This window comes from Uloborus diversus, chromosome 7 (assembly GCF_026930045.1).
Source record: "Uloborus diversus isolate 005 chromosome 7, Udiv.v.3.1, whole genome shotgun sequence".
NCBI lineage: Eukaryota > Metazoa > Arthropoda > Arachnida > Araneae > Uloboridae > Uloborus > Uloborus diversus.
The window spans coordinates 139,226,747-139,245,967 of NC_072737.1; the positions used below are offsets into that span (position 1 = coordinate 139,226,747).

At 34.6% G+C, this 19,221-nt stretch overlaps 1 protein-coding gene across 1 annotated transcript in view; it reads left to right on the forward strand.

The window, feature by feature from the left end:
* LOC129225674 (integrin alpha-PS2-like) overlaps positions 1-19,221 on the forward strand; it is a 161,114-nt gene that overhangs the window by 87,579 nt on the left and 54,314 nt on the right. The window contains 6 exon segments of the mRNA XM_054860148.1: positions 10,848-10,909; positions 12,723-12,771; positions 15,030-15,113; positions 15,231-15,319; positions 16,544-16,650; positions 17,301-17,403. Coding sequence (XP_054716123.1) covers positions 10,848-10,909; positions 12,723-12,771; positions 15,030-15,113; positions 15,231-15,319; positions 16,544-16,650; positions 17,301-17,403 — 494 coding nt within the window.

A 19,221-nucleotide genomic window follows, 5' to 3' on the forward strand; every position in this document is an offset into this window, starting at 1 on the left:
ATATTGTGATCAATTTTACAGTGTGATCACTACGATTAAACATACAGTAGTCATTTTTGCGCCGAAATTTTCAGAAAACAATTAATTTGACGTTTGTAATTTTGCCACCGGTCGTCATCATTTACGAACTTATCATTTTTTGCTGAGTAGTATTCTTGTTGATAAGATTCAAACTCTCTTCTTCAGATCAATTTCCTATTTTTCTTTTTCCAACTGCGAAAAATATGCTGGCCGTGGTAGCCTGATCGGTAAGGCATTGGACTCGGGGCCGGAGGGCCTCGGGTTCGATCCTTGCTGGTCGAAGACCCACCGTCGTCATTAAAGGGGACTGGGCGACGTTAAATATGCTCGTGGTCTCAATGTCCTCCAAGTGAAACGATACCTCTGGGGGTGCTAGCACCAGGTAGCTATTAGCTCTTGGACTAGTTCTAAATTCTCATTAACTGCTCGATCCGGTGATGGTGCTGCCATCTATCGGTATATAAAATAATGGAGGCAAGGCACTTAGTATGCAGCCCTCGACATAAATGCAGTTGAAGTCAGTTGTGACTGAATCGAATCGAATCGAAAAATATGCTTATCCTTTGCCATTCGGTGAATTCCTTTCTCTGACATTTCAACCACCCAAAAACTGAACCAAACAGGACAAATTTTGCGAAAATGACTTTTATCTAAAAGGAATGACAAATTGGCCAACAAAGATCTACACTCAATTTTGCTCTAATTGCTAAAAATTATCAGTGATTTTAAAAAGGTGGTAGGAAAAATAGAGGCATTTGCTTCGTTGGAGACTGTTGATTTTTTTTGAGCCATTAAATGCTCTGAAATTTCCAAATATATTGTTACGGATCCGCTGCGACTTCCACTATCTTGAAAGGACGACACAGTTCTTGATCGTTGACAACTGCTAAATTAATCATCAGCAATTAAGCAAATATCAATCAACAATGTAAACTCAACGGTTACACACGTATTTACATTCAAACACGAAAAACAACACAGCGAAATGCCTCGCAATAAACAGAGCTAATTCACTCTCAGTACAAATTCTCAATCGAGACTGACTTTTTATCATGCGGCGGCTATTTATAAACATCGAAAAGTTTCCACAATATTCTAAATGCTTCTCCAAAATCGTAGACCGTTATCTTATTTCTTTCCATTCACAAATTTTATCATTCAGAAAGGAGGAGATCGTATACTTCAGCCGAATGTACGGGGCTGTATATTCCTTACAAAAAACTATTTACAGGTTACGTTACTACAATAATTTTAGATGAAAGATAATTTAATAAGCGCCAAATTTAGCTAGATTACGACAAATTAATCATAAAAACAATTACTATTTACAGAATTTGTAACAATATTATTTAAGAGACGTTGATAGAACTGTGTAAAATAAAAGCTTTTAGAATTATTGTGGCTATGAATTTCAGTGGCAGCGTATTTAAAGTTTATAGTTTGACTGCAATTTCCGCTAAAATAATCCAAATAGAAAAACCTCAGCTCATCCGGTCCATCTCTGATGCCAATTGCCATCGCGTCATAGAAAAAACACTACTACTTCAAGGTCTGCGACCGCCGAAATATTACTTTTTAATCTTAACGATCTTAAAGAGGAGTGATTCATCTTTAAAGTAACTGCTTAGCCAAACATTGAAACACTTTCAGAGTCAAGTTGCTAATTATATCTCTAAACTCATGCAGGTAACGTCGGATATTAAAAAAAAAAAAGATAAAAAGAACTCTCATCGCCGAGATTGTGTCCTAAACCTCCCACCCGATTTTTTTACGGGAACGGAAATATGTTTATATTGGCGTCAGATAGACGTCAACCACCATGAAGATCTTCAGAGTTTCGTACACAGTAAATAGATGCGGGCGGGAGAAAAAAATATGGATGACTTCAAAAAAGTTTCTTTCTATCTTTAGGAGGGAAATTCTATCTGTCGTTCCAAATTCGAGTTGTTCCGCCGCCTCCGCTGTACGTCTCACCTCCAAGAGGTGAGATCTCAAACGAGATAAAAAAGAATATCAGCAGTAGTGAGAAGAATGGGAAAATGGCGGGATGCAGTTGTCAGTGGATGAATGCTTCCTTCTTCACCGAAAAATGAAAAAGGGCATGGCTCAGTATCATCTTTGTTTCGGCATTGTTGATACCTATCAGGAAACCACACGATAGTGTTGTTACGCATGCTTCTGGAAGCATAAGTTGTTCGCCCTCATGTCCCCGCTATCGAAATTATAGGTTTTAAAGCCTGTCGAAATTTTGATAGACTCCTTTTACTCAAAATCAGTCCGACTCCGATTCCGCGAGTACTGTCAGAGTTGCGAACTTTGAAGGAAAATGATCGTTTCCGATTCTTCGAATTTTAAACCATCAGTTCCCGATTCCAGCTCCTTTACCCCCAAAAGGGTCCATTCCAATGCATGGAATAATTGTCACCCCCTCCCTTAAGTAGTGTCCCCCTTCAAAACCAGAAGCAGGTTCCTTGGTCATGATATTGTTCGTTGACTTGAAAATAATATTAAAACTGTCCTTTCAGTGCTTGATGGCTCTTCTGGAAGGGAATGAAATAATAATTAAAAAAATAAAAAAACGAAGAAAATCGTTTCTGCTGTTAAGCTTTTAGAACAGCTGGATGAAATGTCAGCAGCTGTTCAGGAATTTTCTGAAAGTTGTCAACTTCTAAACATTTTGAAAGGTTAAAAACAAAAGTGTGAAGAAGCTTTATGCAACTTGTCTACAAATAGCAAGTTATTTAGCGTCAAGTTTTGTAATGCTGCCATCTCTTGAGAAATATATTTAAAATCCGTTTTCTTTTCCAGTTCATTATTTTTGATTTTCACTTTAGATTCGAAAACTGTACTAAAATGTTCCCAAATAAAAGTCTTTAAAAGCCTTTAAAGTTTTCAAAAAAAAAAAAAAAAAAAATCTGTGACCTTTAGAGGATTTTTTTTCTGGTGTTGAATTTTTAATATATTAACCGTTATAATGTATAACCAGGGGCACCACAAAACTCAGTTTTTGGGATGGGGGAAATTTTAATTTTGCCGAATGAAACGCCAAATTTTACCAAATGATGAAATATCAGCATACGCGTATAGCTACCTGCATCTAATGAGAAGATAAATTAAGGTAATATTATCATAAAAAGTTTTTTTTTAATGCGATCTTCGTAATTAAAAGCATTAAAAAATGCAATGTTTTAAAATGTTGACTCCAAATTTGCCGAATCATCCGACAGAATTAGACGAGTATACCGAGTAAGGAAGATTTCTAAGGTCACAGTGACCTCCCATAAGGTGTACTTCTGACAGTCACACAGTTTAATCTACCAACACTATGACTGAAAGAATGTGAAAGAGCTATGATTGAAAGATAATTTTTCACACTCAAAATAGACAATATTGATTATAACATCGATTGTAAAATAATAAATAACAACGTTTAACTGCACAAAATTGAAGATTACTGCATACACGTGTTTCGGGGTTACAGGGAACCCCCTTTTCAATGCAAAATGTCTGAGCTTATGGATGAAAAGATATCCAACAAAAGCCTTCCTTTCATCCAAAAGCTCACTTATTTTGTATCGAAAAAGGGGTTCGGGTCCTTGAAATCCCGAAACACAAAACTTGTTGAAAGTAATCTGCAATTTTGTGCAATTAAACGTTGTTATTTCTTATTTTACATTTTTAAAGCACCTTGATATTTATTCCACTTAGTAACATAGATGTCTGGGAAATATGTGAAACCTTAAGACATAATTTTTCAGTGCAACAAGTTGTGTAATATTGCAGCAAGAACAAAAATGACCACAGTAATGACGTGGGTAAGAAGCAGAAACCACAGTAATCAAGTGAATGTTAAATATTACTGGAATAATAAAAACGGAAAACTTTTCCGAAATATCCGCAAAATTTGTAGAACTGCTTAACAGTAATGGACATTTTTATAAGAAAAATTCAGACATTACTCTGGACCCAGATCTTTGTTGAACCTTTATGCCTGGGATTTCAGTTTATTTTAGTTTTTCTCGAGAAATGGATAAAAGTATGCTCTAAAAAAGGTTGGAAATGTTCACTATCAGTTTAAACTGTTAAATCTTCATTTCAAAAAAGCTTAAGCACTACTAAAACGTAAAGCATTTTATCAAACATTTCGTTTTTTTTTATACTTCCGGACCGAACTTAAATCTAAATCAGAGTAAAGCACACAGCACATGTGCGACACAAATGAAAGGTTGAGATTTAATTCGAATTTTTGCGATGAACTCGTAACTGCTGACTTTCTGTTACTTAAAGTTCATACTAATTAGCCTTTTATTGAAGAAGTTAATTGAAACTAGATAAAAGTCATAGCATTTTATTGAATAAATATACGAGGGCTGTTCAATAAGTAATAAGATTAAATTCATAAAAAATACAGAAGAACTTTAATGGTCATAAATTACATGGGTTTTTAACACCTTCCCGCTCGCTCCCGTGAAAACGCCGTGCTGGGGTTTCGACCTCAATTTCTCGCTCCCGTGATATTGCCGTGCTGGGGTGTGCAATATTAACGCGACGAAACTATTAAAACCAATTAATTTATTTTGCGCGGAATACATTTTATTTCTCTTTATACACCAGATGGCAGCACCAGTCCATTTTAAATGTAATTGCAGATTTTAAATGTATTGCAGAGATAAAGAAAAGAAATTTGGTACTAACTTACCAGATTGTGACGTTGGCCTCTGTATCTCAAGCTTTGAAATTTACCACACAAGAAAAATTTACTTATCTTTACTTATATTACACAAAAGATTAATAAAATTCTTTTAATTTTATTAATCTTTTGTGTTCTTAAATTTTCGCTGCTTCCCTTATGAAAATGGTCTATAGAATTCTATAAAAAAATTCTTTAGAAATACCTATATAGAGTCTTATAGAATTATGGCCCAATTTTCTATAGGCCGTTTTCTATAGAATTCTATAGAGAAAAATTCTATAGGTTTCTATAAAATTAGTTCTATAGAATTCTGTATACTTCTTATAGAATTCTATAGAGTTATTTTTATAGAATTCTATAGAGCTGCCCTATAGAAAATTGGGCCATAATTCTATAAAACTCTATACAGGTATTTCTTATAGAGTATCTATAGATCTTCTTATAGAGCCTATATAGATCTTCCTATACAGCCTCTAGATCCTATTAAGAGTCTCATAAAACACAATGACAATGCTTTACATATTTAATATACGTTTGACAAAACTAAATTATGCCTAAAAATATGAGGTGCAGCAATTTATTACAACGATTACACATTATTGTTAGATAAAGACACTTCATAACACTGGACAGTGGTACTATTTGGGCGTGCTAATTAAATATTAAAACCCCTATCACTATAAAAAAAAACAATGTTAACACGTCCAAATTTCGGTTATTGTTACTTACATATAAATTTATAACGCAAAAATCACTAGTAAATTAATGTCATTACTCAGTCATGAGCTTTATTTAGTAAAATCGAATGCTATTTCCGATGCATAATGAAGTTCATTCTGGATTCAAAATTCAAGTCTTGTTTTATAACTACTATTTATAAGTTTTTTCATTCCCAATTTGTTTAATATAACAATAAAAATACAAATATAACAAAACAACACAAAAATAATACATACTTTTAACGAATTCGGCAAGGTTATCAGCCATTTTTATCGCAAAACGCTTAGAGGATCGCACGTGCAAGATGGACGCTATCGCCGGCGCCGTTCGGGGCAGAAAAGGGGAAACAGACTGGCGCATGCGCAAAGAGATTGAGAGAAATGCTTCTGGCAAACTCTCGCGACAAAATACGGAGTTGCATCTTGGAACTTTGATTATTTTATTTACTAAACCTTGACAAGAATTTTTACGAATTCTCACATTTTTAGAATTAATTTCAATGTTTAGAAGTTTTATTATTACTATAAAATAACTTAAACATTGTAAATAATAAATAATTTTTAATCTTTTATGAGTATATTTTTTTATTTAATTAAGTTTGATTTTTGTCATCGGAATTATGACAAAATGCAACAGTATTATTATTAAAGACCATACTACAATCCGCCCTTGTAATAAAAAATATGACCTTAACAAATAATTAATTGTTAAAACAATTATTCTTAAAATTAAATAGATTAATTAGGAATTAAACCATTTCATTTTAGGGATTAAACTTCCTAATTAATTAGGGCTTTTTAGGCTTCCTAAACTAGAAGTATTATATAAACACTAATAAAAACTATAATTGTAAACAAAATGAACGAATTCTCAACTTTTTACAAAATTCTACAGTAAAGGAAGTTTTCTGAACAAATTCTATAGAATTTTATAGAATTTATTATGTATAGAAACCTTTATGCTCAAATTCTATAGCAGTTTCTATAGAACTTTATAGAAGAAATTCTCTATAGAAACTTCATTCTCAAGTTCTATATGGATATCTATAGAATTATATAGAAATAATTTCTATAGGAACTTTCTTATAGACTTCTATATAATTTTCTATAGAATTCTATTAAGCTCTATCAACCATTTTCGTAAGGGTTGCTTGGGCTTGCTTGTTGACTTTTCATAAAATGTTAATTTTTTTTTAAAAATTTCAATCTAAAAAATATTGAAAATGAAAAATTGAATGCACATGCTGTTCATACACTTATTTTTATATCATTTTCTGAAATAAAAAAATAGACACTTTTATGATCATTTTCTTGAAAATTATCCGATCGTTAACGGGTTAAAGAATAACTTCTGTGGGACTAAATGCTTTTATTCCAACGTTCTCTCCACTTCTTAAAAAACTTGTGAACGTTAAGTTTGTAAGAGCTTTTTCAAAAGTACCTCCACAGAGTTTAGATATGCTTTTTTGCTTTCAAAATGTTTTCCTCGTAATGGTTTCTAAGTTGAGGAAACATCCAGGAAACACTGATGTAAAATAATTCTACGATTCCTCTTGATGATAATAGCAGCAGTGTTTGTGATGGACGTTGAAGGTTGTCCCACGCGTTCAATATTTTCCATATTTGCCTGCTTTCCTTAAACGCTTTATTCCAGCAAAAAGGACTGACTCTAAACATTGCTTCATGGTTGAAAACTTAACGTATCATATCAAAGATCTCCAATGCTGATTTTTGCAGACGAAAACAAACTTTAATCGCATAACTTTGTTCCAAAGATGCTTCCATTTTGACAACTTGCTGTGTCTTGTAGGTGGCCCGCCAAACAAGCTTCAATTCGAATCACGTGATACTCAGGAACCTGAGTCTGTACAAGCCAACTATCGGTAGCTTTTGTTAATACAGACAACAGACATTTTCCACGCCACAGCAATTAACATTCCGATGGGTGATTTCGTGTCAGTAAAATTAGTCTTATTACTTACTAGTGGTACCCGTACGGCTTTGCCCGTAGTAGAAAATCAAAAGGTCATTTGGTTCGTCTATCGTCTGTATATTTACAAATAATGGATGATGAATTCCTCGCCAATTGGCTATGTTCCTTCGCTCTTCCCATGTTACGGTTCCACGTCATGATAGTTTCGTAATTTACTCGTCCATCTTTTGACAATTTTGCTCCGGAAAATGTTCTTATAATTGGAATAGAAAAAGAACAAAAATCAAATTTTCAAAAAATTTCTTCCAGGTGCATATCCACATGCTACAAACTAACTTTGTACCAAATTTCATGAAAATCGGCCGAACGGTCTAAGCGCTATGCGCGTCACAGAGATCCAGACAGAAATCCTGACAGACTTTCAGCTTTATTATAAGTAGAGATTGAACAGTCTACGTATATTAATTACAAAATATATTAACAAATATTAGTTACAAAAGCGGGTAAACGTCTTCAAAAAAATATATTATCGGATTTTTTCCTTAGCTAAGGGGATCTTAATTCATATTTAAGGGGAGCCATATTTTTCGAAGGCGCTATCTGCTTCTGGTGTAATTATTCACATATATATAGGTGCACTTAACATTATTTGCTTCTTTGAAGACCTCGCGGGATGAAAGTTCTGGTTCAATCAATGACCACAGATTCTAAATGCAACGAATAACAATTTTTCGTAATTTCTCAACTTATATAAAAAATGAACTAGCGCCTGAAAGTAAACTTGCATCCTTATACTATCATATCATTCATAAAAAATTTGATCCAGTACCTCAACTGCTTTTGGACCTTCCCAATTGTAGCAGGTGTCTGGGACATCGTAGAACAAAGATAATAATCCAAGGTTCCTGGTAAGGTTGATGCCAGCAAAAGAAGAAGGTGCCAAATCGGCCGTGGACCCCTTTACCCGGAAAGTTGGCAAAGGATCATGCTAGGGTGCCAAGGTCTTGGCAGAAGGATGAACCATCTCAAAAAGGTCTTTGTAACTCAAAAATGGAGTCGGTGTTTGTCAAACTTATGAATGAATCACTGCAAGTTTTACTCAATGTAACAGCATAGAACTGTCATCTCGAAGTTATTGCTTTTAGCACGTTTATTTTATACTAGTGGTTCCCGTACGGCTTTGCCCGTAGTAGAAAATTAAAAGGTCATTAGGTTCGCCTGTATAATTACAAATGGATGGCGAATTTCTCGCCAGTTTGCTGTGGCTATTTGCTCGCCCATGTTACGGTTGCACGCTATGATAATTTAGTATTCACTCGTCCACGTTGTGATAATTTGCTCGGTAAAATTTTCTTAAAATTGGAATAGAAAAAGAACAAAATTGAATTTTCGAAAAAGCGCTTCGAGGAGCACACCCCCATGCTACAAATTAATTTTGTGCTAAATTTCATGAAAATCGGTCGTACGGTCTAGGCGTTATACACGTCACAGAAATTCTGACAGAGAGACTTTCAGCTTTATTATTAGTAACTAGCGGTAACCGCACAGCTTTGCCCGTAGTAGAAAATTAAAAGGTCATTTGTTTAGCCTGTATATTTACAAATAATGGATGATGAATTTCTCGCCAGTTTGCTATGTTCATTTGCTCGCCCATGTTGCGGTTTCACGTTATGATGATTTGGTAAATTCCTCGTCCTTGTTATGATAATTTGATCGGTTTAATGTTCTTAAAGTTGGAATAGAAAAAGAACAAAATTGAATTTTTGAAAAATCGCTTCGAGGAGCACACCCCCCATGCTACAAATTAATTTTGTGCCGAATTTCATGAAAATCGACCGAACGGTCTAGGCGTTATGCGTGTCATAGAGATCCTGACAGAGAGAGATCCAGACAGATTGAGAGAGACTTTTAGGTTTATTATTAGTAAAGAAAATAATTTGCTAATGTGTGTACCAGGCATTTTCACATAGGTCATTCATATGCAGCACCATGGGATGTTATATTAAAATTTTTCAAAGTTAAATTTTAAGTTTTTTTTACATTTTAAAGGCAATCTATTACTAACATGAAATATTTTTTGGACTGTGATTTAATGCTTGAGCATCGTGGTATTCTGATCAAAAGTTTTATACCTTTCCCTTGGATAGTCATTATTATCTAGAATTACAAATGACGCATAGAGGTGATTAGAGATCTTACAGCTAAAAACTGAAACTAGTCAACTCTGTATTGGTTTAAATGATACTCTTTAAGCTATTTTTCTTTTTTCAGTTAACAAGTCATGTTTTTTTATTACATGACTTGTTAACAGGATAACTATTAATTCTTTATGCAATTTGGGACCCTTTGGAAAATGGGATCCCAGGCCCAGGCCTAGTAGGCCTTTGCAGTAATCAGGCCTTGTACGCCACCACGTACTAGTATTTATAAGCTAACTTAGCGAGATTTGTGGCAAAAAAGAGCATTTAATTCAGATTTCCCAATTTTTGAGTTGCGTCATTTTCTTTGCCGGGGAACACAAATTTATATCGGATACTTTCTTTCTTTTAGAGCAATCATATTGCTTATTGTTCTCACTTGACGGTTTTGATGTTCCTATGATTTTATTTGCCCCCCCCCCCGCCTCCCTCTGCAGCACCACCGTCGACCGGCCCCTCCCGATGCTGCTCCTCCAGCGATAACAGTATCCAGGTTGCTTTCATATCCTACACACACACGTATACATACACACACCTACACAAACACGCACACATACACCAACCTACACACACACGCATACATATACACCTACACACACGCATATATACACACACCTACACACACACGCATACATACACACACATGCATAGATACACACACCTACACAAACACGCACACATGCATAGATACACACACTTACACAAACACGCACACATACACACACACGCATACATACACACACACGCATACATACACACACACGCATACATACACACACCTACACACACACGCATACATATACACCTACACACACGCATATATACACGAACCTACACACACACGCATACACACACACACACATAGATACACACACCAACACACACATGCATAGATACACACACCTACACAAACACGCACACATACACACACACGCATACATACACACACCTACACACACGCATACATGACGTAGACCCTACACACACATTCACACACACATACATAAACACTCATGCCCGCACATAGTCACAAACACACACGCCTACATACACATACTTGTGATTGCGAGAAACATAATTTGAATTCCAGATGCCAAAATTCAAATTATTTTTTTTCTTTCTTTTTTTAATGCAGTTTGAAGAAGAACGTTTTTATTTTTTAATTATTTATTTATTATTATTATTTTTCGTATGTATAAGTTTCAGTAAAATAAATGAATGTCGTTGAAGTTATTGAACAGTTCAAAAATGTTATTAATAAATAAATAATTAATTCTTTCTAGCATCATGGGGCTTTCATCGACAGGGATACTGCCAAGCTGGAATGTCTGCTGCGCTGACAGCGGTAAGTTCTGGGTTGCACATTAGAAATAAATTATGCGTAGCAGCGTTAAAAGAATTAATTTTCAACAAGATCTTAACCTTTTTCAAATTTAATTCTTATTGAAAATGCATTTTTCCTGAAAGATAAGTGAACCATGACGATGACAATCATCAGTGAATATTTTTTTGTGTGGATGAACACGTTAAAGCAAATTTAAACGAACAAACATTTCTGTACCTCAGAGCGAGACTGACGTAAATCCAAAAATTGTGATTTTTCCGTTAATTAGTGCCCTGTATGTAGAAGCCTATTCTACATCGAGCCATGTGATGTGAACGGCAATTTTTAAACAAAATCCCTTTCTAATTTTTACCAGGGTTAAAAGAGCGCGCGTCCCATCCTTTGCATGCACGAGAAAAAAGTTCTTCCTCTCTCCTGTAAAATTACCATAATGGGACTTACGTTCTTCTGGCTCTGTGGTACAAATTTTATCAATTAATTTTTCAACACACTATATGAAAGAGGGCAGTTTGTAACAGGAGGACATAACATAATGGAGGTTACATAAGGAGGTTACATAAAACATTACATAGGTTGCATAATACCTATGTAACCTACCTCCTACCTATTAGGTAGGAGAGATTACATAATAAAGGAGGTTACATAAAACTAGATTCAAGCCATGATATTTACATTTTCTGGAACCGTTCATCTTTTGAATATCTTTTTTACGAATCAACAAGAGCCGAAAGGGTGGCCTAGTGGTTGAGTGTTGGCCTCTTATTACCATGTTTGTAGGTTCAAACTCAGGTGAAGGCTTTATTTCTTTAAGATACAGAAAGTCGTCAACGTCCATATCATATGATTATGCAGCATGTTAAGAATCGATTGAGTATGATCTTAAATCATCTTTGTTAAAAGAAAATCGCACTACAAATCGTCGTCACATCATAAAACCTGCAACTGGACTGAAAATGGGCGCCGAAATTCTTATCTGATAATGGCATCGTCGATAGTGGTGCTATATAAATGGATTCTTGTATGTGTGTATGTGTTAGTTGTGAATTGCTTAATTCATATGCACAAATAAGATATTTTTACTCATAAGCTTGCATTTTATTCCCAGAACTTTAAAGGAGCCAGAAAAAAAACTTTTATTTTCCCAACAATTATTTCTTACTTAATTTTTTTTAAATGTCCGATTTTGGAAATAATGTGCGGTCTTAATGACGTCACAAGTGATGTACTTTAGCGCGCTACTCCATTGTTACCCTAAATGTTTACGCTTTGCTGTCAACCGTGTTGTCAGGTTATGATAATTTGTGCTGTGCGCTAATGGCACCAGGGAATGGCAATCCATCACTTGTGATGTCATGCGCAGAAACGTAAAAAATGAATTTCAACCTATGCACCGATTAAAATGATTGTTAAAAAGTGTTAAACTTTGTCAAATTATTTTAAAAATGGGTAAATATTATGTTTTTAAGCATGCTCTTTCAGAAAAAATACTTTTAAAATGTCGGAAACAACCCCACATTGTCATAATGTGAACTATCAGTTTCTAAAATGTTTTCCTGTATTTAAAAAGCAATGACGTTGCGGGCGTAACCGTAGAGTCACACCGGCGCAAGTACAAAAATTTTATTTACAAAGTTGATACTTCATATTATGATACATAATGGTTCCTTATAATAGAACATGTTAGGTACAATTAAAAGTCAAAGTTTAAAGTTTTGGGGATAAAATGCAAACTTATGCGCAAAAATGTCTTATTTGTGCAAATGAACTGAGCATGATGAGATCCAGAAAGTAATTTGCACATTTTATAATTTAGACTGGCAAAGTACTTTATGTAGGCGCTCCTGGAAGTTACTACTGGCAAGGTAAGTGTATTGTTTTTATTTTTCGTTCCATTGATCTCTTATAATGGCTCTTATAATGGGAAAACATTTGTTTACTTTGTATTAATAGTTGAATATCCTTCTAACCTCTCATCTGACTTGCAGTTTTATTATTTTATGTTTACTTGTTGACAAATATCAAGAAAGGATATTATTTATAGATTAGAACCTCTCAATAAGGGACACTAAGGGGACCGGACAAGTTGTCCCTTAAATAGAGGTGCCCCTTCTTCGAAGGTAGATGAATTCATAATTCATGCACGCTATGTTAACTCAGAATAATATTATAATAAAGTTAAACTAATAACATTTAATATTAATTACGGAAAATGTTTCATGTATATAACTAAATAAAATTCAGAATTATGCAAACTGGAAAAATTTTAATATTAAAATTGTACCAAAAATTTCGTACTAGTAGCAAGTTTTATAACTGTTTTTCATTGAGTACAATTTTGAATTAAATGTGTAACATGGATTTAATGGATGTCATGTAATTTACAATGTGAAAAACAATGTGATCATATTTCAAGTGGGTCACTTGTCATGAGCGCCACACTATATGTGGGGGCTTAGCCCATTTGAAAAAAATGATGAAAGGGAAAAGCATAGATGTAGGCCTCAGCAAGAATTTTAGAGTACTTGTTTATTTATTGCCTATTAAGGTTAGGACAAATTTTTACCAGTTAGTATTTGGAAAAAAAGGGAACCTTGAATCCCTATGAATTCCATATATATAACGCATTTGTACATAATTTTTTGCAATTTTTCTCTATGACTGCCCCTTAACACTGTAAAAAAAATTCCGAACGTTACTGGGTATTTTCGTGTTACATTTCGGGATTATAATGGTTTTTATCCACTTCTAAAATCAATCATCATTGTCAAAAAGTTTCCCGGAGTGCTACAAGTCGCACGAATGCAGACTTTTCACTTTTGTAAAAAATATTTTTAGCTCCCAGTTTAAAGATTAACTGAACGTATTTATAAAGTGTATCGGCTTAGGTTCAATTACGGCCTGTCCATGCTGATTAAGCTCCCAAAGGGAGCAAAAAGTGTGGACTATTTTGCAGGAATTGCAGGCGGGTAAAATTCTCGTCAATTACTTGCAATTCTGGTTTAACTTTGACCATGTTTGCAAGAATGCTCTTGGAAATTCCTTGATAAATCAGGAAGATGCCGAGCTATTATATGATACATCCCTAAGTTTACTGTAATTATCCATACACAAGACTGGCTTTTAACGAGAAGATTTCTGAATTTCTCAGGAAGCTTCCAGGATAACTTCAGGAAGGTTACTGAATTTTAGCGGAGAATATTCCTGGAGTTTGCAAGATATGTTACTGGCAGAAAGTGGGCCCATCAGCTGCCCATAATTTTCCAGAAATGTTTCTGAATCGTTTTTACAGTGAAGAAGAGACAAATGCATGGAGGTTTCTATTCAATGGGACTGGGAAAAGAAAACCTGTCCCTTACATGGAGGTGTCCCTTTTTCAGAGGTGTTTCTTAAAGGAGGTACCAATTAACTATCAAAGCATCCGTTCACAAGACTGGGGGCTTAGGTTGCATGGGAGCTCAGTACCTGTAGCTCTTTTCCGTTGCAGTGAATTTTTAACATATTTGACTGAATTACAGACAATTTTTAAGCAATAGTATGAATTATAAGGAACAGGGTCTTGCGCCTTTTCTTTTACCGATGAATATTTGAAAATTATACAAGAAATTTCGTACCAAGGGCGCCCATATAGGGGGGCAAGGGGGGCTCGAGCCCCCTCTTAGAAATTAGAACTTCCTTGTTTTTAGTACTTTTTTCTTTGCAAAAATATAAAAATATTTCTTCTCCAGCCATTAATGAATAAGTGATTGAAAATGTCCAATTGTAATGACTCTAATCTGTCCTGAAATTGGTGTTCATGGGGAAAATATCATGCTAAACAAAGGTTAAAATATCTAAGCCCCCCCCCCTTACAATTTTGCATATGGGCGCCCATGTTTCGTACTAATGTATAAATATTAGCCATCATCATCATCATCATCAAAAAACTAGGTTAAAAAGATAGGTTAAAAGAAAAAAACTAGGTGATGAAGAGCATAAGGATATTTTGTACACTTTTAATCGGAAGGAAGCCGTCATCAGACTTTTCTATTTTATAAAACTAAACATGCTGGTTTTATTGAAATAGAAACAATTCACAGGTGAGATCGAACATTAAACTAATATATTTTCCTTCTCGTTAAAGGTCAGCTGTTCTCCAAAGATCTAACAACCAATGTTGAAGAAAGTACAAATGAATCCCCAGCATCAAATGATGACACATTCCTGGGTAAATTAGCAACTGAATTTTGCAATTTGTTTTTATTTGTTTATTTTTTAAAGAAGGATGTCATGCTTTATGAATTTCAGCTAATTCTTTCGTTTTGATGTTAAATTGTTTCTTTAGGATATTCGACAGCAGTTGGAGAATTCAGTGGTGACAAAGACATGGATGTTGTAGTGGGAGTGCCGCGGGGAAACGACTTAACTGGAAAAGTAAGTAACACCAAATGCAAAAATTAAAAAATGAATAAAAAATCCTTCTTCAAGCCGTATTAACTCAGAAACTGATTTATCATGACGAAAAGAGTTCTAGAAATGGCTGGCTCTAGAAAGGGCTGTTGAAATAAAAAGAAAAATAAGACAAGTTTACTTTACAGTAATTAAAAAAGCTAATATGCACATCACATGACTTCCTGAAGAGCCCTATTAAATAATCGAAATAGTTCAAAAGGAATGGAAGCGTGTACTACTCATGTACGTGCGTTGTTCATAAATGCATTTTTTAAAATTAAATTAAATTTCTTTCAAACTGACTTTTAGATATTATCCTACACCTATAAAATATCGGAAATATAAAAAACGGTTCTGTCAAACTCAAATATATATTTTTTTCTTTTTGCTATGGTTTAAGATCTGAAATTTTAAAGGCAAAAACGGATGGAAAGCGGAAAAATAACAAAAAATACGATTTATAGGTGCCACCATGGGCGCCCATATGCAAAGTTGCAAGGGGGGGAGGGGCTCAAATATTTTCCCCGTGGTTTAGCTGGATATTTCCCCGTGGAAACTGATTTCAGGGCAGATTAGAGTCATTAAAATTTGACATTTTTAATAATTTATTCATCAATGACTGGAGAAGAAATGTTTTTACATTTTTGCAAAGAAAAATGTACTAAAAGCAAGGAAGTTCTAATTTCAAAGGGGATGCTCGAGCCCCCCCCCCTTGCCCCCCTATATGGGCGCCCTTGAGTGCTACATAGTGAACAAGAAGGAGGGGGGACACATTTCAATTGTCTCTCTTCTGCAATTCCGCGAAGTGATGTAGAAAACACAGTTTTGCAAAAATTCTTAATAGAAATTTCAACGATGTTTAAGTCGGTTTCTGTGGCGATACGGTGGAGTGCCAAAAGATCGCCAAGTGGTCTTCAATTTATAACGTTACTTTAGCTTGCACTGGAATTAATATCAATTTTTCAGGAGAAAAAATAAATAAATAAAAATAGTAAAGCAAGTAAAGGGCTATTTGAAACATCCGATTGCAACCAAAAAGAAAATAGCTGCGCAATTAAATAAAAACAAAACTTCATGTGATGCCAATAAGATAGAAGATCTGATCAAAATTTATTTGCTGTTTTAATGATGATAATCATCTTTAAAAACTATTGCCTTTCTAAAATATGTAATGAACATTTCCTGAACAGTCAATTTTCTCCGCAGGTTGTACTGTACGATTCTTTGCTAAATAACTTGCAGAACATATCAGGAGAACAGATGGGATCTTACTATGGTTATTCCGTTTGCGTGTCTGATGTAAATGGAGATGGGTAAGTCAGAGCTATATGTATTATTCATTTCTTGCTACGTTTCCTTTTAAAGTTCTTTGTTTCATCATTAAAAAGATAGATTTCACAAAGAGGTTTTAGTAACAAAATGGATCATGATATGATTCTAAAGATGATTAAACCACTACCTCCGTTGTGTAAGAACCACTCTGAGGGGAGATTTAGCGGACGGCAAAACTGACGCAACAAAAGTTATAATTTTTTAAAAAGTTAACACAGTCGAACTCGTTTATAACGAGCACTGATTTAACGAGAACCCGGATTTAGCGAGGAAATCAGAAAGATTTGGTTGGTATAATGCTAATTCTATGGGAGCATAACTAGTTTTTAACGAAATAACCCAACTTAAAGCGAGCAATATTTTTGTAATTCAAAGAATTTCTATTGATATGACTTCCACCTCCGCTTACCCTTTCTTAGAAAAATTCCTTTGACACTCTAAAGTCAACCAAGTTAGGGCTGAGTCCGAAAATCCTGAGAAAAAATGATGAAGGTCCTTTTTTTTTTTATTTCTGGAGTATAGAAGCATTTGAAAATTAAATATTGGTTGACACCAATATGACCTTTCCGAGGATATTGTACTGATTTTATTGTTTTCTAACAGTGAGGTCTAACAAATATTTAACTTGCAGATTGGACGATGTCGTCGTAGGAGCTCCCCTTTTCACAGATTTACTTTCAAAAGAGCGAAAATACGAGGAAGGGCGTGTTTACGTGCATTATCAAAATGCTGATGTAAGTTTGTTTACTTCTTCCAAACGTTTCTTGATCTTTCGTAGTCTCTGCTTTTTTTGTAAGAAATGCCGAACATTTTTTAAAAATTGCAGTACTGTTTGACCATGGATTGTATGTAATTTGGCGATTTGCCAACTAAAGACGTTTCCATCTGAATGAATCTAGCAGGGGAGAAAGGAAAATAACGATGAGATTTTGATGCACGCGTTTTATAATGTCACCAGTGCCTTATTCGTTAATTGCATTCTCAAAAATAAAATAACTGGAAACAAAAATAGTTACCATGGAAACAACAAAAAGAAAAGAAAATATTTTCATTTCGTTCAGGAACGTAAAAGCAAAATGGTAAGCTCAAAACTTTGTTGTGAAAAAATGAATCAATTAATTTTTGCCATGAGAGTATGGATCAAATATACTTTAGGTTTAAAAAATGTTGCTGTGAGCAAATTTTCATTTTTACAAAACTAAGGCTAAATAATAGAGAGGCAAAAGTGCACATCTGAAAAAAAAAACTAACACCCCTATAAACTAATAAATACGTCCATTTCCGCCTATAAACCGGATATTAACCTTTCCATGTAATCGATGGTCAGACAGTATTGTAGTACCCATCAAAAAATTTATTTCTTTAAATTTGTACCCGAATTCTACTCAAATTTTCGCTAAAATTATGATAATGTAAGAGTGCTTTGGGGGGAAAAAAGGAGGGGGAAGGGGAGAAAGAAACGTATGCTCTTTTATTTTGGTGTTCCTAAATATATGATGCTCAAGTCAGTGGACATGGCACCGTGAGTTGATCAGATCCTGTGCTTATTTAAATAATGGGGTCGTTTCCAAAATTTGAAAGAGCATACTTAAGAACATAGGATCTGACCATTTTTACTTTCTTCTATATCTAATACATAGAAAAAAGTATTGGATTCGTGCAAATTTTCGAATTTCGAATTTTGACGGATTCGAACGTTTTGAGGTGTGCTGAGTCCATTTCGACTATTTTTGGAAAATGTCTGTCTGTCTGTGTGTGTGTATGTATGTGTGTGTGTATGTATGTGTGTGTCACGTCTGTGTGTGACCAGTTTTTTGTGGCCGCTCTACAGCAAAAACTACCGCATGAAATCGAACGAAATTTGGTACACATATGTGCCCCTATGTGAACTTGTGCCCATTGGTTTTTGGCGCGAATTCCTCCAAGGGGGGTGGAGCAATAGGACGTTTTTTGAGTTACGCGTGCTTGCTATTCCTCAGGAAGAAACTGGCGGAATCAGACAAAATTTGGTCCATATGTTGCCATTAACAGGAACAGGTGCTGATTCAATTTTGGTGTCAATAACTCAAACGGGGGTTGAGCTATAGAACGTTTTTCGTCGTCAATTGTGACTGCTGTACCTCAAGAAATAATGAACGGAATGAAAGAAAAATTTATTGGCAAGTAGTCCTTAGTGGGTATAAGAGCTGATTTTATTTTGGTGTCAACAGCTAAAAAGGGGGCAGCGCAATTGCCCGTTCTTTTTTTCCATTGTGAGTGCCCTATCTCAAGAAGTAATGCTACGTTCTGGTTGAAATTTGGAATATATGTGAATCCATGTGTAAACAGGCTTTGGTTCAATTTTGACGCCAATCGCTCCAAGAGGTGTTGATTTTTTTTTTTTTTTTTTTTTTTGAATAAAAATAGCTTTATTAATGCAACAACAAGAAAGATAAATCGTAATAGATTGTCGTCTGCGTATTTCTCGTGATTTTAATTGAATGGAAATGATCGGAAATATTATCTCAATGATTTAAAATTTTTAACTGTTGCCATCTTATGTTTGTTAACAA